The sequence below is a fragment of the Scyliorhinus torazame genome, chromosome 6 (assembly GCF_047496885.1).
Source record: "Scyliorhinus torazame isolate Kashiwa2021f chromosome 6, sScyTor2.1, whole genome shotgun sequence".
Taxonomy (NCBI): domain Eukaryota; kingdom Metazoa; phylum Chordata; class Chondrichthyes; order Carcharhiniformes; family Scyliorhinidae; genus Scyliorhinus; species Scyliorhinus torazame.
The window spans coordinates 67,537,426-67,564,055 of record NC_092712.1 but is presented as its reverse complement, the minus strand read 5'-3'; the positions used below and the strand labels follow the sequence as shown (position 1 = coordinate 67,564,055).

The window sequence follows — 26,630 nt, the reverse complement described above, 5'->3', positions numbered from 1 at the left end:
GTTTTGAGTTCTGTTTGTCTTCCCTCTGCTGGCAACTTGTATTAACTGTAGCATTGCAATGGCAATGGTCCAATTACATTTTTGTTATGTTCATGTTTCCAATATAAAAATGTAGGACCTCGGGTTATGGGGGTATTTTCGGATTACTCTATGTGCCACATGTTAGCAAGATTAGAAATCGGAAGGCAGTGAAGAAACGATGCATGGCTTAACATGTGGGGCAGGGGAGGCAATGGCATAGTGGTATTGTCGCTGGACTAGTAATCCAGAGATCTGGGGACCCGGGTTCAAATCCTGCCATGGCAGATGGTGAAATCTTCATTTATAAAAAAAAAAATCTGGAATGAAAGGTCTGGAATGATTTGATTTGATTTATTGTTACATGTACCGAAGTACAGTGAAAAGTATTTTTCTGCGGCCGAGGAACGTACACCGTACGTACACAGTAGACAAAAAGAATAATCAACAGAGAACATTGACAAATCATAGAAATCATCATCATAGAATTTACAGTGCAGAAGGAAGCCATTCGGCCCATCGAGTCTGCACCGGCTCTTGGAAAGAGCACCCTACCCAAGCCCACACCTCCACCCTATCCCCATAACCCAGTAACCCCACCCAACACTAAGGGCAATTTTGGACACTAAGGGCAATTTTGGACACTAAGGGCAATTTAGCATGGCCAATCCACCTAACCTGAACATCTTTGGACTGTGGGAGGAAACCGGAGCACCCAGAGGAAACCCACGCACACACTGGGAGAACGTGCAGACTCCGCACAGACAGTGACCCAAGCCAGAAATCGAACCTGGGACCCTGGAGCTGTGAAGCATTTGTGCTAACCACAATGCTACCATGCTGCCCAATGGTACATCGACAAACAGCGATTGGATACAGTGCGGAACAAGGGGCCAAACAAAGCAAATACATGAGCAAGAGCAGCATAGGGCGTCGTGAATAGTGTTCTTACAGGGAACAGATCAGTCCGAAGGGGAAGTCATTGAGGAGTCTTGTAGCTGTGGGGAAGAAGCTGTTCCTATGTCTGGATGTGCGGACCTTCAGACTTCTGTACCTTCTGCCTGATGGAGGGGTCTGGAAGAAGGCAATGCCTGGGTGGGAGGGGTCTCTGATAATGCTGTCTGCCTTCCTGAGGCAGCGGGAGGTGTATACCAAATCAATGTGGCATTGTCGATTGTCTTAAAAACCCACCTGGTTCACTAATGTCTTTTACCTGGTCTGGCCGACATCAATATGGTTGACTCTTAAATATCCGGGATGGACAATAAATGCTAGCCCGGCCCAGCCAGCGAAGCCTACATCCCATGAACTAATATTTTTTAAAAGGGAGGGCTTCAGATTTTTGAGGTATTCGCCCAATTCTGGGCAGGAGGTGTCTATTCAAAAGGGATGAGTTGCCCCAAACATCCTCATGGGGAGTTCACTGGTGTGGTTCGTGAGGGTTTAAGCTAAATTGGCTGGGGTTGGGCATCAGCATGTAGAAGTAGGAAAGGGTCAGTGTTGGACAGGAGCTGACTAAGAAGGACCACAAGGAATACAAAGCAGGTTTTGAATATATGTATGTGAATGCACAAAGTGTGGTGGACACGGTTAGTGGGCTACAAGTGCAAGTAGCCTTGCAGGAATATTATGTAGCGGTAATAATAGAAATAATGGCTTTAAAATGGGGAAGACTGTATGCTTAATAATCAAGGACGTTCAAAATAGATATGGAAGGAACAAAAGGAGGTGGATTGGCAGCACTAATTGGGGAAGACATTGTAGCCCTGAAAGAGACCGAGTTCCTGAGGTGGCAGGGATAGAATCCACTTGGTTAGAGTTGAGAAGCAACAGAGTATGAACACACTTCTGGAGTTATTCGATTAGGCTGCAAATGCTATGAGAGGGAGAGAGGAACAAATCTGCAGGGTAATCACAGATCTAGAAAAACTATCGAGTAGGACTCAAATATTGATTTGGGATAATGGTACAATGAGTAAAAAGTGGGTGGAATTTCTGAAATGTGTCAGGAGCACTTGAAGGGTGTTGAGTATATGGATTTTAAAAAAGCATTTGACAAAATACCGCTAAAAGGCTGGTTAAAAAAATAGAACACATGGAATAGGAGGATCATGTCAACTTGGATTTTAAAAATTGCCTTACAGTTAGAAACAGTAAATCATGGCAAAGGGTTGTCTTTCTGACTGGAGGCTGGTAGATATTGGTGTTCTCCAAGGGTCTGCTGGCATCGGTATTTTTTGATTTTATATATATTTTTTATATATATATTATAAAAAAAGTCACTCGGATCTTGGAATACAGAGTAAAATTGTCAATGATAAAATTGGAGTTGCGGCAATAGTAAAGATGATACCAATGGAGAATTTAACACAGAAGTGTGAGGTGATGCATTTTGATGGATGAGACAATGGGTTTAATGGCACAATCCTAAAGAATATACAGGGACAGAGGCATCTGGATTCATGTTTACATCTCTTTTAAGGTGGGGCATATTGAGAAAGCAATTAGCAAAGCAAGTGGAATCTTAGCTTCATAAATGAAGGTATTGAATGCAAAAACTGGAACCAAAGGACACCATCTCAGACTAAAGGGACGATCCATTAAAACAGAGATGAGGAGGGATTTCTTCAGCCAGAGGTTGGTGAATCTGTGGAACTCTGTACCGCAGAAGGCTGTGGAGGCCAAATCACTGAGTGTCTTTAAGACAGAGATAGATTGGTCAACTTGGATTTTAGTTGGTAGATATCAGAGATTAATAAGGGGATCAGGGGTTATGGGGAGAAGGCAGGACAATGGGGTTGAGAAAAATATCAGCCATGTTTGAATGGCGGGGGCTGAGTGGCCTAATTCTGCTCTTATGGTCTTAAAAGTAAATTTAAGGAAGAATTATTAATGGATTGAATGGTTACAGAGAACAGACAGGACGGTGGTCTTGAGGCTATGATGAGATTAGCTATGATTATATTGAATGGTGGAGCAGACTCTAGATGTTAAATTGCCTATTTCTCCTAGTTCTTGTGTTCTAAGAAATAACTATTCTGTCTAATTTCACCTTCCAGCTGTTGCTCTTAATAGCCTTAGTTTTATTAGCTCTGATTATGTCACCTTTGCTCACGAGTCGCCAGGTATCTTTCACATACCGCCACGTGGTTCAAGCTCGAGTTATGATTAATAAGTCAGCACACCGCTTAGTAAGATTGAAATCAATGGTCATTTATTATGTACAGCAATAAATACTTACACAATAATCCTACTGTCTATATCAAAACCTACTACTACTGGCCAATACTTAATTTTAGGAATGGCCCACCAGGTCAGGGAAACGAATGGTTTATCGAATTGGGTCTGGCCTGCGTGATTCAAAAGGCTGATACGGGTCGATGGCTAGGAGCCTCTATCGGGTAGCGATCGCTGGCGTCAAACTTACTGTTTCTTTGTCGAAGGTTCTTGCGAAGGTTGCGAGCAGGAGACGAAGGGAGAGAGAGCGATCTGAACTTGGCCCCTCAATTTATAGGGCCCAGGGGCTTCCCGCCTCTCGGGGCGGCCCTTGACCCTGAGTCCCAAGTGATTGGACTTGTTCCCAATCACTGGGTTCGCTATGCTCCAATAATGGGGCGATTCCTCGATCGGGGGGGTGGTCGTTCACCTGTCTCTTTTTCGGCCACTGCAGGCGCCGAGAGGTCTGGCCCGGCATTCAATAGCTAATATGTTGCAATTGTTCCCGGGGATAGCCGATTAAACTGCAGATGTCTGTGTTGATGTGCTGCTAATAGTCGTAGGTATCGATCTGGGCCGACTTCCCCAGAGCCGAATACGCTATTCTGTCTGCAGCTGTTCGTTTGTGTCCTGTTGGCTGCTTTTCCCATCAGCCTTTTCGGTTAGCCATTTTATATCGGGTTTCGGCCAAATTAATAGGGAATCAGCCATTTTAGGTGGCTACACAGTCTGTAGCCATGTATCAAACCTGGTGTTCTTGATTTATAATGAAATGAAAATCGCTTATTGTCACAAGTAGGCTTCAAACGAAGTTACTGTGAAAAGCCGCTAGTCGCCACATTCCGGCGCCTGGTCGGGGAGGCTGGTACAGGATAATAAGGGGATTTATTGATTAATAAGGGGATCAGAGGTTATGGTGAGAATGCAGGAGAGTGGGGATGAGGAACACATCAGCCATGATCGAATGGCAGAGCAGACTCGATGGGCCAAATGGCCTAATTCTGCTCCGATATCATATGGTCTTAAGATTTAAAAGCAGGGAAGTTATGCTGAACTCGTATAAAGCTATGGTTAGACCACAACTAGAGTATTACATCCAATCAATATCCTTGGGGTAACCATTGATCAGAAACTGAACTGGACAAGCCATATTAATACTGTGGCTACCAGAGCAGGTCAAAGGTCAGGACAGCCCCCAAAGCTGTTCAACATCTACAAGGCACAAGTCGGGAGTGTAATGGAATACTCTCCACTTGCTTGGATGAGTGCATCCAACAACGCTCTAAGCTCAACACCATCCAGAATAAAGCAACCTGCTTGATTGCTCCCCCTTTCATAAACATTCAAACCCTCCACCACCAAAGAACAGTGGCAGCCGTGTACACCATCTACAAGAGGCACTGCGGTAACTCACCAAGGTTCCTTAGACAGCACCTTCCAAACCCACGACCACTGCCATCTAGAAGGACAAGAGCAGCAGAAACCTGGGAACCCCACCACCTGGAGGTTCACCTCCAAGTCACCCATCACCCTGATTTGGAAATATATCACCGTCCCTTCACTGTCTCGGGCAACATCCTGGAACTCCCTCTCTAACAGCACAGTGGGTGTACCTCCACCTCAAAGACTGCAGCGGTTCAAGGAGGCAACTCACCACCACCTTCTGAAGGACAACTAGGAATGGGCAATAAATCCTGGCCTAACCAGCGACGCCAACATCCCGTAAATGAATTTAAAAAAAAAAAAACATTGGTCACCAAACGAGCAAATCAAAGACCTTGAGAGGGCACATGGGAGATCTACCATCATGGTTCCAGGGATGAGGGACTTGAGCTACGAGAACACTAGAATTAGGAGTAGGCTATTCAGCTCCTTGAGTCTGCTGTGCCATTCAATAAGATCATGGCTGATCTGATTGTAGCCTCACTGCACTTTCCACATAGCACATTTATCTAACAAAAGTCAATCTAACTCAGATTGAATATATCCAATGACTTAACCTCTCCTGCTGTCTGAGGAAGAGATTTCCACGGACTAATGACTCTCTGAGAAATGTTGTTACCCATCTCGGTCTTAAACGGGAGCCCCCCCCCCCAATTTTTAAACGGTGTCCGTGAATTCTAGACTTGAGGCATACATTCTGTCACCACTTTATTATCCACTCAATCAAGTCCCCTCGGGATCTTGTACGTTTCAACAATTTTCTATCTATCTTAAAAGTATTGGTGGAGGCTGAAATGTGGTTGCACATCTTTTTCTTTTATGAAATTCTGTTAAATGTGAATCTATAAAATGGGAAAAAAATGGGCAGATTTACATAGTGAGCAGACTGGATATAGAATATAACCCTGCGCTAAAAGTCCATAGCCCAAAAGCTTGGGTGGGGAAGCATAATTGAAGTACTTGTTAAAAATTAGGATTATGCTTATGGTATGCAATGAAACATCTTAAGCATTCTGGGGCAGCACAGTGGTTATCACAGTTGCTTCACAGCTCCAGGTCCCAGGTTCGATTCCCGGCTTGGGCCGTGCGGAGACTGTGCGGAGTCTGCACATTCTCCCCGTGTCTGCGTGGGTTTCCTCCGTGTGCTCCGGTTTCCTCCCGCAGTCCAAAGATGTGCAGGATAGGTGGATTGGCTATGCTAAATTGCCCTTAGTGTCCAAAAGGGTTAGCTGGGGTTAAGGGGTAGGGTGGAGGTGTGGGTTTAGATGGGGTGCTCTTTCCTAGGGCCTGTGCAGACTCGATGGGCCGAAAGGCCTCCTTCTGCACTTTAAATTCTAATATTCTATGATAAGATCACCTCATTCCCAACCTGTTCAACCTTTCCTCATACACTAACCCCTGCATCCACCTGCTCTGCTACTTTTAAGGGACCGGTATGCATGTACACCAAGGTCCCTTTGATCCTCTGTGCTTCCCAGGGTCCTGCCATTATCATGTATTCCCTTGCCATCTTTGTCCTGCCCAAACACATCACCTCACACTTATCGGGATTGAATTCCATTTGCCATTGACCTGTCTGTCTATCTCCTCCTGAAAACAAAAGCTACCCTCCTTACTATTTACCATCCCACCAATTTTCTTATTATCTGCAAACTTACTGATCAACCCTCCTACATTCATATTTAAATCATTTGTATAAACCACAAACAGCAAGGGCCCCCAAGGCTTCCAGTCAGAAAAACACTTGCGACCATCATCCTCTGCTTCCTGCCATTACCACTCAACCAATTTTGGATCCAATTGTCCAAAATTCCTTGGATCCCATGGGCTCTTGCCTTTGCTATCAGGCTCTCATGTGGGACTTTATCAAAAGCTTTGCTGTAATCCAAGTAGACTACGTCAAATACATTTCCCTCATCTATACATCTGTCACCTCTTCGAAAAATTCAATCAAGTTGGTCCCCTTCACAAAACCATGCTGACTGTTCTTGATTAATCCCTGCCTCTCCAAATTCAGATTAACTGTCTCTCAGGATTTCTTCCAAAAGTTTCTCCACCAGCGAGGTTCGAATGAGTGGCCTGTAATTTCCTGGTTTATCCCTTCATCCCTTCTTGAATAATGGTACCGCATTGGCTATCCTCCAGTCCTCGGGCACCTCTCCTGAGGAATTGAAAATTATTGCCAGTGCCCCTGCTATTTACTCCCTTGCCTCACTCAACAGCCTGGGATCTATTTCAACTGGCCCTGGAGATTAGTCTACTTTTAAGCCTGCCAGATCACTCAGAACCTCCTCTCTGTCCACGTTAAACCCGTTAATTTTATTACAGTCCTTCTCCCTGATTTCTATACCCACGCTGTCTCTCGTGAGTGAGCACTGACACACAGTGTTCAATTAGAACCCTAACTACATCCTCCGGCTCCACGCACACATTACCAATGTGGTCCTTGATGGGCCATTCTCTTTCCCTAGTTATCCTTTTAACCTTAATGTACTTGTAAAACAACTTAGGATTTTCCTTAATTTACCTGCCAGTATCCTTTCATGTCCCCTTTTTGCTCTCCTAATTTTCTTTTTAAGTTCCCTCTTGCACATTTTATATGTCTCTAGGGCTTCTGCTGTTTTGAGTCCTTGATACCTGTCATAAGCCTCTCCTTCTCCTGATCAAGTGCTGCATATCGCTCGATATTTAGGATTCACTGGATTTGTTGGTTCTACCCTTTTTCTTGATTGGAACATGCTGGCCCTGTATTCGCTCTTTCCTTGAATGTGTCCCACTGTTCTGTCACAGATTTACCTAAAAGTGCCTCCTCCCAACTGGCCAAATCATATCTGATCTTATTAAAATCGGCCTTCCCCCAGTTTAGAATTTTGATCTCCGGTCCATCCTTGTCCTTTTCCATAACAATCTTGAATCTAACAGAGTTACGATCACTGTCTATACATGCTCCCCCACTGATACTTCAACCACTTGCCCAGCTTTGTTACCGGATATTAAGACTAGGACCCTTGTAGACCTTCTACATACTAGCTTAAAAAGTTCTCCTGGATGCATTTTAAGAATTCCGCTCCATCTAAACCTTTCACACTATGGCTACCCAAGTTAATATTAGGGAAGTTGAAATCCCCCACAGCACTACCCTATTACTTTTACACTTCTCTGAAATTTGCCTACGTATCTGCTCTTCTATTTCTCTTGGACTGTTAGGGGGCCTATCGACCACTCCCAGCAATGTGATTGCTCCTTTTTTGTTATTAAATTCTTAATACTTAAGTTTTAAGTATTGTATGCTTTTTCTTGGGTATGGTTGAAGATGTAGGGTTTGTCCTCCTTGGAGCAAACGAGGTTGCAGAGACATCTGATAGGGGATTTTCACAGTAACTTCATTGCAGTGTTAATGTAAGCCCACTTGTGACAATAATAAAAATTATTATTATGTGTACCAGATTATGAAAGGCTTAGCTAAGATCGACAAATAAAAGCAGGAGTCAGTTAGCTCAATAGGCTAGATTCCTGAAGTGTAGTGCAGAATGACACATGCGGACTGAGGTCGTTTGTGGGCCTCCTGGCTTTTCACCATAGTAGTTTCATGGCATGAGCTATGATTTGTTACCCTTGGACAATGAGGGCGCCACACGGAGCGAAAGAGTTCAAGAAAAGCTGCTCCCAGTATAAGGCCTGAGGGACACCGGTATTATGTTTTGGGTTAGAGACACAGTGGGGATGTGGGGAAGAGCTTTTACACAGTCATTCGTAATGACCATAAGACATAGGAGCAGAATTAAGCCACTCGGCCCATCGAATCTGCTTCGCCTTTCAATCATGGCTGATATTTTTGTCAGCCCCGTTCTGCCATCTCCCCATAACCCCTTATCCCCTTATTGATCAAAAACCTATCTATCTCTGTCTCAAAGATGCCCTGTGATTTGGCCTCCACAGCATTCTGCAGCAAAGAGTTCCACAGATTCACCACCCTCTGGCTGAAGAAATTCCTCATCATCTCTGTTTTGAAGGATTGTCCCTTTAGTCTGAGATTGTGTCCACTGCTTCTAGTTTTTCCTACAAGTGGAAACATCCTCTCCACGTCCAGTCTATCCAGGCCTCACAGTATCCTGTAAGTTTCAATAATGATCTGGAATTTATTCCTATGAGGGTAGTGGAGGCAGTGACGATCATAATTTCAAAAGAAAAAGGATAGGCACTTGAAAATCAACTTGCAGGGCGACTGAGATAGAGTGGGATGGTGGGGTGGAATAGGACTGACTGAATTCCTGTACAGAGAGCAAGCATAAAATCAATGAACAAAATGGCCTCTTTCTGTGCCATAATGACTAATAATTGCAACAATTTGAACATCACAATTACTTCACAATGGTAATATTGCAGTGTGAATATAGGTGGACTGAACAGTTTTGTACTTTTTTCCACAACTGTTGACAATTGTTGGGGGGGGAACAATTGGGGAGGGGGAATGCACTAATTTCTTGCAGTTATTTTTAACAAAAAGATGAAGATAATTAATTCTTTCTCAGTTTATGTAAAAATTATATTTCTGTCTTGTAAATGAATTTATCTTGTTCCTGGACTGACAGTAAATGCTACTTTTAAAAACATCGCAGACAGGAACCAGGATTTTCAGAAAACCTCGGCCATCAACTTCTAGTCAATGTACTTGTGCTACTTCACATTGAGCCTATTTTTATATGGGTAAGAGAAGATTAGATCATTGCAGGTATTTCATTGGTGCATACTGTCTTGTGATAGGTGTTCAGTGAATGCTACTACTCAAGTAATTGCAGAAGCGTCAAAAGAAGTTGAAAAGTTCATAAGAAATATTCCTGGATTTGGAAAGAAAAAGAAGGACAAGAAACTTATTCGTTCAAATATTACTGAGGTACTCTGTTTAAAAACATCCCATCACTCCAGCTTCTATGTTAGATGAATGTACTGACTTGTACGGCGAAGAGGGATTTTGAAGTTAGCATTTCACTTGAATTTTTACTTGTGCCTTCTTGTTCTATGATTTGATCGTGAAGTCCAATAACTTGCCCCTTTGTTTCATTTGGGAATGTGTCTGTACACTCCTCTCCCTTTTATTCATGAGAGTTGAAGTTTGATTACTCACACTTGATTAGCCAACATCTCAATTACACATTATTCTTTTTGCAAAGAAAAAGCCCAATGTGAAATGCCACCACCTTGTACACTCCACAGAGCATTTACAATCATTTTTTGTGCTTTGTACACTGCTTTACCATATAAAACAGACCAGAGGATGATTCCCATTGTTCACCAAATGACTCTCCTATTTTAATAGACAATGGAACTTTTAATGTACCAGGATTGTAAATTTGTAAAAACCCCTTGGCATTCAATTTAATGTGCAATCTATATGTTCAGCCACCCAGGGTGAGTAAGAATGTGGTAACATTGGGGTAATTTTACTGGTCCCTTTAAGATGGGTTTGGAGGTGAGAAGGCCAGGAAAGTAGACCCTCTTGGGTTAGCTCCCCAATGCGATAACCTGCCTCCAGCAAGTTACCCTGGAATCAGCAGAAGGTGGTGAGGGAATTAAGGTATTAATTAAGGACCATTTTCTAAGGGTGATACAGGTTTGCCGGCATCACACGTGACCCCCACTGTGTTGAGCCCAGCAATGCTTTGGACACAGCCTCACGGCAGGAGGACGGAGGGTCACCGCCTGTGGCTGCTGGAATGGTTCCACGATGAGGATCCTCACCGTATCCTTGGAAACGTCATGTATGCTGTAATCCAAGTTTTGTTCTTGAATCCAGCAGAGAGATTTTAATTCCACATCTACCATTTGCAGTTCTAATCTAGTTAATCGATCAACATTCAGTGTAAAACCACCTCTAGTATTATTCAAAAGATCCATGTTTTGCTTGATGCACTGATTTTGCTTTTGTGAAACTGGCGGCCATGTTTTTGGCACCTTTTTTAAGTGCAGCAAAGCTTTGTAAAATATCTCCGATACGTTGTAATTTAATGGCTGTCATTTTGGGGAAATTGGGTAATTGGCTGTAAGGTTTGCAATTGGACCTTGCTTATTGAGAATGAGCATTGACCATAAATGGCAGATTAATATCACTGCTGATGCAATTGGTTCACCTTCACAAGCAGTGATAGTGTCTTTGATAGTGTCTTCACTGGAGAGAGAGGTCTTGTTTAAACACTATTGATGAATTAGTTGTATTTAACTTGAGATTAACTTTTTGAATGTAGAACTCCATTCTTTCCCAAGTATCCATTTATCACTAGGACGTAAAGTATACATATTCTCCAATCTGCTGCCAGCAAATGTTTATTACCGCTTTCAATTTGAAAGATGGAATATTAATTAAATTTTATTTGTTTGATTACAGAAAGCACTCAATCCTGAAGAAGCTGGGGGTGAAGTATCTGCAGGCTCAGGAGCTACCAAAAAGCTTGTGTTTGTAAGAGTAATATAGTGGCATTATTCACAGTAACTAATGACATTTCTGAGAATGTTGACCATTGTCTAGATACCAGAAATCTCTCAATTCAACACACAATGGCATGGATTCTTCTGACGTTTCAATTCATAGAATCCCTACAGTGCAGAAGGAGGCCATTCGGCCCATTGAGTCTGCGCCGGCCATTCGAAAGCACACCCTACCTATGCCAAATCCCCGCTCTAGCCCTGTTCCCCACTCTAGCCCTGTATCCCCACTGAACCTTTGGACAGTAAGGGTAATATAGCATGGCTAATCCACCTAACCTGCACATCTTTGGACAATGGGAGGAAACCGGAGCACCCGGAGGAAACCCACCCAGAAAGTGCAAACTCTACACAGACAGTCACCCGAGGTCGAAATCGAACCCGAGTCCCTAGCGCCGTGAGGCAGTGGTGCTAACCACTGTGCCATCGTGCTGCCCCTTATCTACCTATCTTTCAGTAGAAAGTACTAAATATTTTTGCTAGTTTATTATTAGGAAAACTGATTAAATTATTCCCCTTCATCTTGGGTTGGATCGAGCACTTGAGGCATGGTTAACTTAATTAGTTACATTAATTTTAATGATGTTGACCTACATTGGAATGCTGTACAAAAGTGGTCAGTGGAAGGCAAGATATTTTTTGATAATAGTATTTGAACTCATCCAAAATTAGACACACATCTGCTTCGGGAATTAAGAAAAAATCTATAATTTTGCATATATTATAAAAACATAACAAAAGAATGATGAAAGACCTTGTATGAATATACATAATAGTAATAGTTCTGCAGCCGAGATGGTAACATTGATCAAGTTTCAGTGGAGGCCAGGGAAAATGCTCTGCCACTTTTGAACCACAAGAACTAGGAGCAGGTGTAGGTATTTCAGCCCCTCGAGTCCACTGCGCCATTCAGTACAATCATGGCTGATCACATCTTGGACTCACCTTCACTTTCCTGCCTGCCCCTCATAGCCCTTCATCTCGCTACTAATTAGAAACATATCTATAATGTTCTGTCCTCCACTGCACTCTGGGTTAGAGAGTTCCACAGATTCATGGCCCTTTAAGTGAAGTAACTCCGCCTCATTTCTGTTTTAAATCTACCACCCCTAAGCCTAAAACTATGACCTCTCGTTCTAGAATAACCAACAAGGTGAAACATCTGCTGTACATCTACCCTGTCAACCCCCTTTAGCATCTTGTATACCTTAATTGGATCTTCTCATACTTATTCTAGATTATTAGGCGTATTCTAGATTATTTGTACCATGGCAGAATGTTTCACTGCTTATTTGCTTATGGTGATTCAGATCTTTGTTGCTGTGCCAAATCTGACGTGTTATTACAGATTCTTGATTAACAAAGGTGTGAAAGGTTATCGGGGGTGGGCAGGAATGTGAGGTTGAGGTTACAATCAGATCAGCCATGAGCTTATTGAATGATGCAACAGGTTTTGGGGGTGGGGGGGGGGGGGGGGGGGGGGGTGGGGGGAGTGGTCTACTCTTGCTCTTAATTAGTATGTTAACTTGGTATTTTGAAAATCTAACCCAGTAAGAAACTGGTTACAAAAATGGGGCGAAATTCTCCCAACGGTGCGATGTCCGCCGACTGGCGCCAAAGACGGCGCCAATCAGATGGGCATCGCGCCGGCCCAAAGGTGCGGAATGCTCCGCATCTTTGGGGGCCGAGCCCCAACATTGAGGGGCTAGGCCGACGCCGGAGGGATTTCCGCCCCGCCAGCTGGCGGAAATGGCGTTTGTTGAGGAAATGCGGCGCATGCGCGGGAGCGTCAGCGGCCGCTGTCAGTTTCCCTGCGCGGGAGCGTCAGCGGCCGTTGTCCGTTTCCTGGCGCATGCACGGGAGCGTCAGCGGCCGCTGTCAGTTTCCCGCGCATGTGCAGTGGGGAGAGTCTCTTCCGCCTTCGCCATGGTGGAGGCCGTAGCGGAGGCGGAAGGGAAAGTGTGCCCCCACGGCACAGGCCCGCCCGCGGATCGGTGGGCCCCGATCGCGGGCCAGGCCACCGTGGGGGCACCCCCCGGGGTCAGATCGCCCCGCGCCCCCCCCCCCCCCCCCCCCCCCCCCAGGACCCCGGAGCCCGCCCACGCCGCCTGGTCCCGCCGGTAAATACCAGGTTTGATTTACGCCGGCGGGACAGGCAATTTCTGGGCGGGACTTCGGCCCATCTGGGCCGGAGAATCCAGCGGGGGGTCCCGCCAACCGGCGCGGCCCGATCCCCGCCCAATCTCCGGTACCGGAGACTTCGGCGGGGGCGGGATTCACGGGTCGGAGAATGACGCCCCTGGTGTCTTAAATTATACCATTCAGCAATATTTTCACTTTGAATGCTTTCATGTGACGCTTTTTTATAAGATCGAGATATAAGGTACTGTAGTTGTTTAACTGCAAAGTGTTTCTGAATCCCACTTAAATACCAGTAACTCAGTTTTGCATACTTTTGAAACCATTTGAGAATATTTAATTAAAATTTCTTAGCTTTCTTCTCTCTTAGGAACCCACGTTCAAAGCTTGTCAAATGAAGACACATTTCCAGCTTCCCTTCCCTGTGAATTATGTGAGTGAATGCGTCCGCACCGTTCCCTACATGAATCCAGACTTTACCAAGTACGTTGCATTGAAATTAAATAGCACCCATTTGTCTTAAATTTCAACCAATAGTTTCATAATCGGCTTTGAGAATGGTATAAATTAAAGACTAAAACATAATGAAGAAATTAAAAATAAATGTTTTGTGTAGTGTGCATGCAAAATCTTTGGTGGTTCAATAAGTAAATGTGTGTGTTCAAGGAAGGAATTGAAATGAATAACATCAGTTTTCCCAGAGTTTTTGTAAGTAAATTAGTTATTTCAAAGCTGGGAGTGAAATTAACATCAGCTCCCCATGGTTTGAATACTTTCTGGGAGGAGAGTAAAATGAACAACACCACCTTCTGGTGGCTTTGGAGATAAATTCACCCTCTGAATTCTCCATCTGATGAAATAGAAATCTCTGGTTCAATTCCCGCTCAGTGCTGAGTTGACCAATATCAGCCAGACAATAGGAATGAAGAATTAGGTTAGACACGATGGAGAATAAAACCACCCAGATTGCTATCGACTTGGAGAATGGACATCATGCAAGGTATTACAGGTTGATATTCCCAAACAACTGTATCCCCAACATAAATCAGCATCTTTAGGAGAAAAAGCAAAAGCACATAAATAGAAATATATGGCAACGTTTTTTGAGTTGTGCCATCCAGAAATGCACTCTTGAATCTATCTATTGTATCCTGTCTGGTTCAGTGGGTTCTCTGGTAACCTAACATATTCCAACATTTGAGAGGCTGGGGGCTTGGAAGGAAAAAAAGATGCAAATTGGTGTCTTGCTGCAGGATGCTGATTAATATGCAAATTGACTGTACCAGTGTATCTTCATTATTTTCAGTGTTTGCAGAATCATAGAATCCCTACAATGCAGACGGAGGCCATTTGGCTCATCGAGTCTGCACCGGCACTTTGAAGGAACACCCTACATAGGCCCAATCCCCCTATTCCTGTAACCAACCTAACCTTTGGACTCTAGGGGCAATTTAGCATTGCCAACCCACCTAACCTGCCCATCTTTGGACTGTGGGAGGAAACGAGCATCCGCAGGAAACCCGCGCGGACACTGGGAGAATGTGCAAACTCCACACATTCGCACAAAATCTGAATCGAACCCGAGTATCTGGCGATGTGAGGCAGCAGTGCTAATCACTGCTACCGTGCCGTCCGAGGTAACACTCACTAGGCGTAGGGGCAGGTAGCACCCCTGTGAGTACTGTATTCTTGATATAGTATGGCCAATATTTTACATTTGAATCAGTGTGCTATTAACTATTTTTTATTTATAGACTTCATGTTCTTGCACGGCTGTTGACAGCGAAATTCCTGCACCGGGAAATTCGAGAGAAAGGTGGTGCATACGGAGGAGGTGTCAACCTAAGCCATAGTGGCTTGTTTACTTTCTATTCTTACAGGTATGTGTTACAAGTGACAATTTAGAATAGCAGACTGAGTAGGAAACAGAATGAAACATACAAGCGAGAGAAACGCGGTGGTCTGCAGGTTAGACTGCAGCAACGCGGTTTCAAGACCCCTCTCCCCAGCATACTCCTGGCAAACGTCCAAGCGATCGAAAACAAGCTGGATGAACTTAACGCCAGACTTACCTCTCAGAGGGAAGTAAAAGACTGCTGTGTGCTCTGTTTCACAGAGACATGGCTCACCCCCGCCTTACTGGACTGTGCCATACAATCTGAAGGCTTCTCAATTCACCGGGCGGACCGCACTATGTCATCAGGCAAAGCGAAGGATGGAGGGGTTTGCCTCCTCATCAACCCCTCCTGGTGCTTGGATGTGGCGACCCTGGTGGACCTGGAATACCCGACCGTGAAGTGCCGCCCATACAACCTTCCACGTGAGTTCACTTCAGCCATTATCACAGCGGTCTACATCCCACCCCAGGCAGAAGTGAAGAAGGCGCTGGATGAACTGAACACAGTTATAAACAACTAGGAAACAGAACATCCAGAGGCCTTGTTCATCGTGGCCGGAGACTTCAATAAGGCCAACCTCGAGTATACTGCCAAAATTCCACCAGCACATCTGTCCCACCAGGGGCGACAACACTCTTGACCACTGCTACTCAAAAATCAAGGGCGCCTACCGTTCCATACCACGACCGCATTTTGGGAAATCAGACCATAAGACGGTGCTCCTTTTCCCGGCATACAAGCAGAAACTCAAGTGGAAGAATCCAATTAAGAAGGTCGTGCAGTGCAGGTCCGAGGAAACAGAAGAGCTCTTACGTGACTGCTTAGAGACAGTGGACTGGTCCATATTTAAGAACTCAGCGACCAACTTAAATGAGTATGTCACCACCGTCACAGACTTCATCAGCAAATGTGTGGACGACTGCGTGCCAAAGAAAGCAGTAGGTAAGTTCCCCAACCGGAAACCATGGCTCAATCATGAGATTGACTCCCTACTGAAGGACAAATCTGAGGCGTTCAAGTCAGACGACCTTGATCTATACAAGAAATCCAGGTATGACCTGCGCAAAGCCATCCGAGATGCCAAGAAAGAATATCAAACCAAATTACAGACAGACTCTCGGCGATTTGTGGCAAGGACTAAACAACAGAACTGGCTACAAAGTGAAGCCGAGCAGTATCTCCGGCAGCAGCGCACCCCTCCTCGATGAACTCAATGCATTCTATGCTCGGTTCGAGCAGGTAACCAACAATCCGCTGTCGAGTGCCCCAGCAGCCCATAACTCACCCATACCCACCATCACAGCTTCCAGAGTCAGATCGGCCTTCCTGAAAGTGAACCCTCTGAAGGCGATGGGCCCGGAAGGGATCCCTGCCCGTGCATTCAGAGCCTGCGCGGACCAGCTGGCACAGGTATTCGCGGACGTCTTTAACCTGTTCCTACTCCACTCCGAGGTCCCCACCTGCTTCAAGAAGACCACCATTATACCGCTGCCAAAGAAGAACCAGGCAACGTGCCTCAATGACTACTGTCCGGTGGCCCTGACTTCAGTCATAATGAAGTGCTTCGAGAGGTTGATCATGAAGCGCATCACCTCCATACTCCCAGAACACCTTGATCCACTGCAATTCGCATACCGTCGTAACCGGTCCACAGCAGACGCCGTTTCCCTGGCCCTACACTCATCCCTAGAGCATCTCGACAACAAGGACTCCTACTTATTGACCACAGCATCGCCTTCAACACCATAATCCCAGCCAAGCTCATATCAAAGCTTCAAAACCTAGGACTTGGCTCCCCACTCTGCAACTGGATCCTCGATTTTCTGACCAACAGGCCACAATCAGTAAGAATGAACAACAACACCTCCTCCACAATAGTCCTCAATACCGGGGCCCCGCAAGGCTGTGTACATAGCCCCCTACTCTACCCCATATACACACACGACTGCGTGGCAAAATTTGGTTCCAACTCCATCTACAAGTTTGCTGACGATACGACCATAGTGGGCCGGATCTCGAATAACGACGAGTCAGAATACAGGAGGGAGATGGAGACCCTAGTGGAGTGGTGCAGTGACAACAATCTCCCTCAGTGCCAGCAAAAATGAAGAGCTGGTCATTGACTTCAGGAAATAAAGTACTGTACACACTCCTGTCAGCATCAATGGGGCCGAGGTGGAGATGGTTAGCAGTTTCAAATTACTAGGGGTGCACATCTCCAAAAATCTGTCCTCGTCCTCCCACGTCGACGCTACCACCAAGAAAGCACAACAGTGCCTATACTTCCTCAGGAAACTAAGGAAATTCAGCATGTCCACATTGACCCTTACCAACTTTTACAGATGCACCATAGAAAGCATCCTATCGGGCTGCATCACAGCCTGGTATGGCAACTGCTCGGCCCAGGACCGCAAGAAACTTCAGAGAGTCGTGAACACCGCCCAGTCCATCACACAAACCTGCCTCCCATCCATTGACTCCATCTACACCTCCCGCTGCCTGGGGAAAACGGGCAGCATAATCAAAGACCCCTCCACCCGTCTTACTTACTCTTCCAACTTCTTCCATCGGGCAAGAGATACAGAAGTCTGAGAGCATGCACGAACAGACTCAAAAACAGCTTCTTCCCCACTGTTACCAGACTCCTAAATGACCCTCTTATGGACTGACCTCATTAACACTACACCCTGCATGCTTTATCCGATGCTGATGCTTATGTACATAGAACATTACAGCACAGTACATGTAGTTATATTCAATCCCTTGTGTTGCCCTATTATGTATTTTCTTTTCTTCCCATGTACTTAATGATCTGTTGTGCTGCTCGCAGAAAAATACTTTTCACTGTACCTCAGTACACGTGACAATAAACAAATCCAATCCAAGTTTCTTTCTTCAAACCTTTATCAAATGTTGAAAAAGCTTTAAACTAAAATGTATGGGCCTTTTTCACATTTTTGTAACTTCAGATTAATCTATTGAGCACTGACAAATATTTTAATCTGTTTCCTGTCCAGATTTGAAATTGTAAAATTAATTTGAAACCATTGAATTCCCATTGAAGGAATGGGACAGTTAATCCCATTGTATAAATTATCTCTTTGTAAGAGCAACTTCCCATTCCTCAATGCAGTAGTCATTTTTCATTTGTCAAATAATTGCAGAATTTTGTCCTCGTAAATTGATATCAATACCAAATTGGTGGGCTCCACTAATGTTTTTTTAAACAAAAGCCTGAACCTCATGCATTCAAAGTGTGTCCTGAACCCTGCCTATGTCACGCTAAGATGACCTTGGCTTGAAGCATGTGTCTGTGATGCATTATAAGTCATCAAAAGAGTCACCTGGTCATATGAAATGCACTCAAATGGGTGAAAAGTCAGTCAGTTGGTCAACCTTGACCAATTATTTCTAATATTTCAATTATTAATTCAGAAAGTATAGTGAAATAGTTAAATGCACAGAATTGGTTACAGTGTTGCACTCCAGTGAATATGTACTTCAGGTGGGGAACCTCCCTGCTGCCTGTGCACTTAGTTACCAAACCTGAGTTCCTTTGGCCAAGGCTCTTAGCAACAAAAGTGCACTGGGAAAATTGCCTGTGTGGACTAGATTGTATAAAGCAAGTTATAATGGAAAGAAAATAACGTTGGAGAACAATGGAAACATCAACAAAAGCAGTGGTGTCCCATGATTACATTCAGATTTATTTTCTGTTAGTATTTTAGGATAATAGAGTATTGAAACTAGTCACCAGACGGGTAGCTTCACCATTGTTTGTCCCAGTATCGCAGTGAGAGTTGAAACTGGCAAATAAAATGTGGTGGGCCGAGGAAAATAAAGATTTTACAGCAGCATATACATTTTATGAGATTAAAATGTTTAAATCCGAAGAGGTAATCTTTATGGGCTACATCCTACGGTCTTGAAAGAAGTGAGTGAGACAATGCGTTAGTTTCAATTGCCTAACATTCCCTAGATTCGCCCTTTAGATTTTAAAATAGCAAATGTAGCTCCTTTATTCAAAAGGGTAGGGAGACAGAAAACAGGAAACTGCAGGCCAATTAGCTTGACCTGTGTTATAGACAAAATGTTAGAAGCAGCTATTGAAGTTGTTATAGTAGGGCACTTTTAAAAAAAAATCATGGTAATCCGGCAGAGTCGATATGGTTTTGTGAAAGGGAAATCATATTTAACCAATGCATTCGAGTTATTTGAAGAGATAACATGTGCTATGGATAATGGGGAACCGATGGTTGTACTTACTTTTTCAGAAGGCATTTGATAGGATGCAATATCAAAGGTTATTAAAGAAAATAAAACCTCATGGTGTAGGGGGTAATATTGGCATAGATAAATGAATGCCTGGCTACCAGGAAATAGAATAAACAAATGGGATTTTTCTGGTTGGTACTATGTAACGGGTGGCATACCACAAGGATCCGTATTGGCCTCAACTTTTTACAATTTCTATAAATAACTTGGTTGAAGGGATGGAAGGTATGGTTGCCAAATTTGCTGATAATACAAATATGGGTAGAAGAGTGGAAAAATAAGTTGTGACGAGGACATGAGGCGACAAAGAAAAATAGATCAGCTGAGGTAGTGGGCAAAGATCTGGCAAATGGAGTATTATGTGGGAAAATGTTAAATTGTCCATTTTGGCAGGAAGCATATTACCTAAATGGTGAGAGGATACAGAGGGATCTGGATTGTCCTTGTGCATGAATCGCAAAAGGTTGGTCTGCAGGTAAAGCAAGTAATTAGGAAAATTAATGAATGTTATTGTTTATTATGAGGGGAATTTAAACAAAAGTAGGGAGGTCATGCTTCAGTTATACAGGGCATTGTTTAGACCACATCTGGAATAATGTGTGCAATATTTGTCTCCTTATTTAAGGAAGGACATAAGTGCATTGAAATTACATTAGAGGAGGTTTATTTGACTATTACCTGGAAAAGGTGGGTTGTCCTGTCAGGAATGGTTGGACAGGCTAGGCTTGTACCCACAGGAGTTTACAAGGAGTCTACTTGACTGAAAAATATAAGGTCCTGAGAGGTATTGACAGGGTGGACGTGAAAAGGATGTTTCCTCTTGTGGGAGAATCTAGAACTAGGGGGTCACTGTTTAAAAATAAAGACAAGAGATGAGAATTTTTTATGAGTATCGTGAGTCTTTGGAACAAAAGGTTGTGGAAGCAGAGTTGTTGAATATTTTTAACGCAGAGCTAGATAGATATTGATTAACAAGGGGGGGTGAAAGGTTATCACAGATAGCCTACTCCTGCTCCTAATCCATATGTCCGTATATTCTTTGTTCTACTAAATGAGCTACTTGAGTACAATATTCTAGGTAAGAGATGCAATTTGCAGTGGTAGGTTAAATTATTCTGTCTTCTGAATATATTTTTCAGCCTTCAAATGCCATTTTGTGTAAAAACATGTGGAACTACAAATTGTCTGTTTGTGACATGCTTAGCGTTTTATCATTGAACTAATGTTGATGTTTGGTTAAAGGATATAAAGTACAATTAGAAATAGGTGTGATTATTACAATGCATCATGAATATTTGTGGTTATTTCTCCCGAATTAAATCTAGAGATCCAAATTCTATCGATACAATATCTGCATTCCGAAGGAGTGTGGATTGGGCGAAAGCAGGAAAATTTACACAAGAAGATATTGATGAAGCTAAACTCTCTGTATTTTCAACTGTGGATGCCCCCGTCGCCCCATCAGACAAAGGTGAAGTGTTTACCTTAAATGTTGTAAGTTGCAGATATTTAGGAATGTGGAGGGAAAATAACTAGCGATCACATTGATTGGAGTGTGGTGCTTTTCTTAAGCTGAAAAGTTCTGTGACATTTTGAATTTGGAGACAGGAATGTGACTAAAACTGATTCTACCGCACATTTGCTGGGCAGTGCTTCTAACAAATCTTTCATTTATTAAAAAAACAAAAACATTTTTTAATAGAAAACAAACTTGCCATCATGCCATGTGCCTGTGTGGGCTAGTCTTTGAGGGAGCTTTTACTTGCACAGTGTGCACATTATAGAAACATACATGGAAAATAGAAGCAGGAGGAGGCCATTCAGCCACTGAGCCTACTCTGCCATTCATTATGATCATGGCTGATCATCAAGTTCAATCCCTTGATCTGTTTGGCCCCAAAAGCTGTATTTAATTCCTTCTTGAAATTACACAGCGTTTTGGCCTCTACTTTCTGGCAGTGAATTCCACAGATTCACCACTCTCTGGGTGAAGAAATTTCTCCTCACCTCTGTCCTAAAAGGTTTTACCCCCTTATCCTCAAACTATGACCTCTAAACTTCTAAACTCCAATGAATGTAATCCTAATCAATGTAGTCTCTCCTCATATGACAGTCCTGCCATCCCAGGAATCAGCCTGGTAAACCTTCGCTTCATTCCCTCCATAGCAGTAACATAGAACATAACATAGAAAATACAGCACAGAACAGGCCCTTCGGACCACGATGTTGTGCCGAACCTTTGTCCTAGATTAATCATAGATTATAATTGAATTTACAGTGCAGAAGGAGGCCATTCGGCCCCCCGAGTCTGCACCAGCTCTTGGAAAGAGCACCCTACCCAAACTCAACACCTCCACCCAACACCAAGGGCAATTTGGACATTAAGGGCAATTTATCATTGGCCAATTCACCTAACCCGCACATCTTTGGACTGTGGGAGGAAACCGGAGCACCCGGAGGAAACCCACGCAGACACGGGGAGGACGTGCAGACTCCGCACAGACAATGACCCAAGCCGGAATCGAACCTGGGACCATGGATCTGTGAAGCAATTGTGCTATCCACAATGCTACCGTGCTGCCCTTAAGAACAAATAAATCTACACTATATCATTTTCCCGTAATCCATGTACCTATCCAACAGCTGCTTGAAGGTCCCTAATGTTTCCGACTCAACTACTTCCACAGGCAGTGCATTCCATGCCCCCACTACTCTCTGGGTAAAGAACCTACCTCTGATATCCCTCCTATATCTTCCACCTTTCACCTTAAATTTATGTCCCCTTGTAATGGTGTGTTCCACCTGGGGAAAAAGTCTCTGACTGTCTACTCTATCTATTCCCCTGATCATCTTATAAACCTCTATCAAGTCGCCCCTCATCCTTCTCCGCTCTAATGAGAAAAGGCCTAGCACCCTCAACCTTTCCTCGTAAGACCTACTCTCCATTCCAGGCAACATCCTGGTAAATCTTCTTTGCACCTTTTCCAGAGCTTCCACATCCTTCCTAAAATGAGGCGACCAGAACTGTACACAGTACTCCAAATGTGGCCTTACCAAAGTTTTGTACAGCTGCATCATCACCTCACGGCTCTTAAATTCAATCCCTCTGTTAATGAACGCGAGCACACCATAGGCCTTCTTCACAGCTCTATCCACTTGAGTGGCAACTTTCAAAGATGTATGAACATAGACCCCAAGGTCTCTCTGCTCCTCCACAATGCCAAGAACTCTACCGTTAACCCTGTATTCCGCATTCATATTTGTCCTTCCAAAATGGACAACCTCACACTTTTCAGGGTTAAACTCCATCTGCCACTTCTCAGCCCAGCTCTGCATCCTATCTATGTCTCTTTGCAGCCGACAACAGCCCTCCTTACTATCCACAACTCCACCAATCTTCGTATCGTCTGCAAATTTACTGACCCACCCTTCAACTCCCTCATCCAAGTCATTAATGAAAATCACAAACAGCAGAGGACCCAGAACTGATCCCTGCGGTACACCACTGGTAACTGGGATCCAGGCTGAGTATTTGCCATCCACCACCACTCTCTGACTTCTATCGGTTAGCCAGTTCGTTATCCAACTGGCCAAATTTCCCACTATCCCATGCCTCCTTACTTTGTGCAGAAGCCTACCATGGGGAACTTTATCAAATGCCTTACTAAAATCCATGTACACTACATCCACTGCTTTACCTTCATCCACATGCTTGGTCACCTCCTCAAAGAATTCAATAAGATTTGTGAGGCAAGACCTACCCCTCACAAATCCGTGCTGACTATCCCTAATCAAGCAGTGTCTTTCCAGATGCTCAGAAATCCTATCCTTCAGTACCCTTTCCATTACTTTGCCTACCACCGAAGTAAGACTAACTGGCCTGTAATTCCCAGGGTTATCCCTAGTTCCTTTTTTGAACAGGGGCACGACATTCGCCACTCTCCAATCCCCTGGTACCACCCCTGTTGACAGTGAGGACGAAAAGATAATTGCCAACGGCTCTGCAATTTCATCTCTTGCTTCCCATAGAATCCTTGGATAAACCCCGTCAGGCCCGGGGGACTTGTCTATCCTCAAGTTTTTCAAAATGCCCAACACATCTTCCTTCCTAACAAGTATTTCCTCGAGCTTACCAATCTGTTTCACACTGTCCTCTCCAACAATATCGCCCCTCTCATTTGTAAATTTGTATTTTGCACCTTTTGCATCTCCCAAGTTTGTGGACTTGAGACAAGTTCAAACTGAGTAACATCCTTCCTCAGATAAGCACACCAAAACTGCATGCACTACTCCAGGTGTGGCCTCACCAACGCCCTCTACAATTACAGTGAAACATCTCTATTCATTGTTACAACTGTACAAGGCATTGGTAAGACCACACCTGGAGTATTGTGCACAGTTTTGGTCCCCTTATTTGAGGAAAGATGCAGTGGCATTGGAGGCAGTTCAGAGGAGGTTCACTAGATTGATTCCAGAGATGAAGGGTTTGTTGTATGAAGAGAGATTGAACAGTTTAGGCCTATACTCTCTAGAGTTTAGAAGAATGACGGGAGATCTAATTGAGATGCTAAAAGTTATGGATAAAGTAAACGTGGAGCTGATGCTTCCTCTTGAGGGGCATTCTAAAACGAGAGGTCATAATCTTAGAATAAGAGGTAGCAAATTAAAAACAAATTGCAGGAGAAACTACTTCTCCCAAAGGGTTGTGAATCTATAGAATTCGCTACCCCAGGGTGCAGTGGATGCAGGGACAGTGAGTAAATTTGAGGAGTTAGACAGATTTTTAATTGGGTATGGGTTGAAGGGTTATGGGAACGGGCAGGGCGGTAGAGCTGAGGCCAGGATGGGATCAGCCATAATCACATTAAAGGTATTTAGGCTCAGGAGTGTAAATTGCCAATGCCTGCTCCTGGATCATGTATTCTAGGGCGAGATGCTCTGGCTGATTTTGCAATCTAGCTCTTGGTCTGTCGCATTGTAGGTAGATGAAGAACATATCAGCCATAATAGAATAGCTGAGCAGACTCGATGGGCCGAATTGGCTAATTCTGCTCCTATATCTTATGAACTTATGAATGATGGACTGGGAAACAGTACTGAAAGGAAGGACAGTCGACAGGCAATGGCAGGCATTCAAAGAACGAATAGGTGAACTCCAAAGGTTGCTTATTTCTATTTGACACAAGAGTAGAAAGGGAACTGTGGCCCAACATTTCCTTACCTTTATACTCAATTCCTTGTGCTATAAATGCCAACATTCCATTTGCTTTCCTAATTATCTATTGCACCTGCTTACTCGTTTTCTGTGACTCATGCACGAGGACATCCAGATCCCTCTGCATCGGAGCACCCCAAAGTCTCTTTCCCATTTAGATAATAAGTTGCCGTTCCAATTTTTCGACCCAAATGCATGACCTCACACTTATATCCACGTTAAACTCCATCTGCCACATTTAGGCCACTCTCCTAATCTATCGATATCCATTTATACCGTTCTTATTTCTTCATTGCAACTTACTGTCCCTATTTTTTGCCAGCTCCTGCCTCGTACAATCATCGTTACCTTTATTGAGGTTCAGGACCCTGGCCTCACAATCAACTAACTCACTATCCACCTTGATAAAGACTATGGTCACTCTTTCCCAAGGATTTTCTCACAACTAAATTGCCAACTAATCCGTTCTCATTGCACAGCAAGATGGCCTGTTCCCTTGGTTCCTCAACAGAAAACCATCTCGTACACACACCAGAAATTCAAAGAACAAACAACAAAGAACAAAGAAATGTACAGCACAGGAACAGGCCCTTCGGCCCTCCAAGCCCGTGCCGACCATACTGCCCGACTAAACTACAATCTTCTACACTTCCTGGGTCCGTATCCTTCTATTCCCATCCTATTCATATATTTGTCAAGATGCCCCTTAAATGTCCCTATCGTCCCTGCCTCCACTACCTCCTCCGGTAGTGAGTTCCAGGCACCCACTACCCTCTGCGTAAAAAACTTGCCTCGTACATCTACTCTAAACTTTGCCCCTCTCACCTTAAACCTATGCCCCCTAGTAATTGACCCCTCTACCCTGGGGAAAAGCCTCTGACTATCCACTCTGTCTATGCCCCTCATAATTTTGTATACCTCTATCAGGTCGCCTCTCAACCTCCTTCGTTCCAGTGAGAACAAACCGAGTTTATTCAATCGCTCCTCATAGCTTATGCCCTCCATACCAGGCAACATTCTGGTAAATCTCTTCTGCACCCTCTCTAAAGCCTCCACATCCTTCTGGTAGTGTGGCGACCAGAATTGAACACTATACTCCAAGTGTGGCCTAACTAAGGTTCTATACAGCTGCAACATGACTTGCCAATTCTTATACTCAATGCCCCGGCCAATGAAGGCAAGCATGCCGTATGCCTTCTTGACTACCTTCTCCACCTGTGTAGCCCCTTTCAGTGATCTGTGGACCTGTACTCCTAGATCTCTTTGACTTTCAATACTCTTGAGGGTTCTACCATTCACTGTATATTCCCTACCTGCATTAGCCCTTCCAAAATGCATTACCTCACATTTGTCCAGGTTAAACTCCATCTGCCATCTCTCCGCCCAAGTCTCCAGACAATCTAAATCCTGCTGTATCCTCAGACAGTCCTCATCGCTATCCGCAATTCCACCAACCTTTGTGTCGTCTGCAAACTTACTAATCAGACCAGTTACATTTTCCTCCAAATCATTTATATATACTACAAAGAGCAAAGGTCCCAGCACTGATCCCTGTGGAACACCACTGGTCACAGCCCTCCAATTAGAAAAGCATCCCTCCATTGCTACCCTCTGCCTTCTATGGCCTAGCCAGTTCTGTATCCACCTTGCCAGTTCACCCCTGATCCCGTGTGACTTCACCTTTTGTACTAGTCTACCATGAGGGACCTTGTCAAAGGCCTTACTGAAGTCCATATAGACAACATCTACTGCCCTACCTGCATCAATCATCTTAGTGACCTCCTCGAAAAACTCGATCAAGTTAGTGAGACACGACCTCCCCCTCACAAAACCGTGCTGCCTCTCACTAATACGTCCATTTGCTTCCAAATGGGAGTAGATCCTGTCTCGAAGAATTCTCTCCAGTAATTTCCCTACCACTGAAGTAAGGCTCACCGGCCTGTAGT

General features: G+C 44.1%; 1 protein-coding gene across 4 annotated transcripts in view; it reads left to right on the top strand.

The window, feature by feature from the left end:
• The window catches only part of pitrm1 (pitrilysin metallopeptidase 1), an 83,890-nt gene that overhangs the window by 50,141 nt on the left and 7,119 nt on the right, over positions 1 to 26,630 (top strand). For all 4 annotated transcript variants that reach the window (XM_072508302.1, XM_072508300.1, XM_072508301.1 and 1 more), the window contains 5 exons: positions 9,442 to 9,571; positions 11,060 to 11,131; positions 13,667 to 13,779; positions 15,051 to 15,176; positions 20,795 to 20,940. In XM_072508302.1, the coding sequence (XP_072364403.1) occupies positions 9,442 to 9,571; positions 11,060 to 11,131; positions 13,667 to 13,779; positions 15,051 to 15,176; positions 20,795 to 20,940 (587 nt within the window). The remainder of the gene's footprint in view (positions 1 to 9,441; positions 9,572 to 11,059; positions 11,132 to 13,666; positions 13,780 to 15,050; positions 15,177 to 20,794; positions 20,941 to 26,630) is intronic.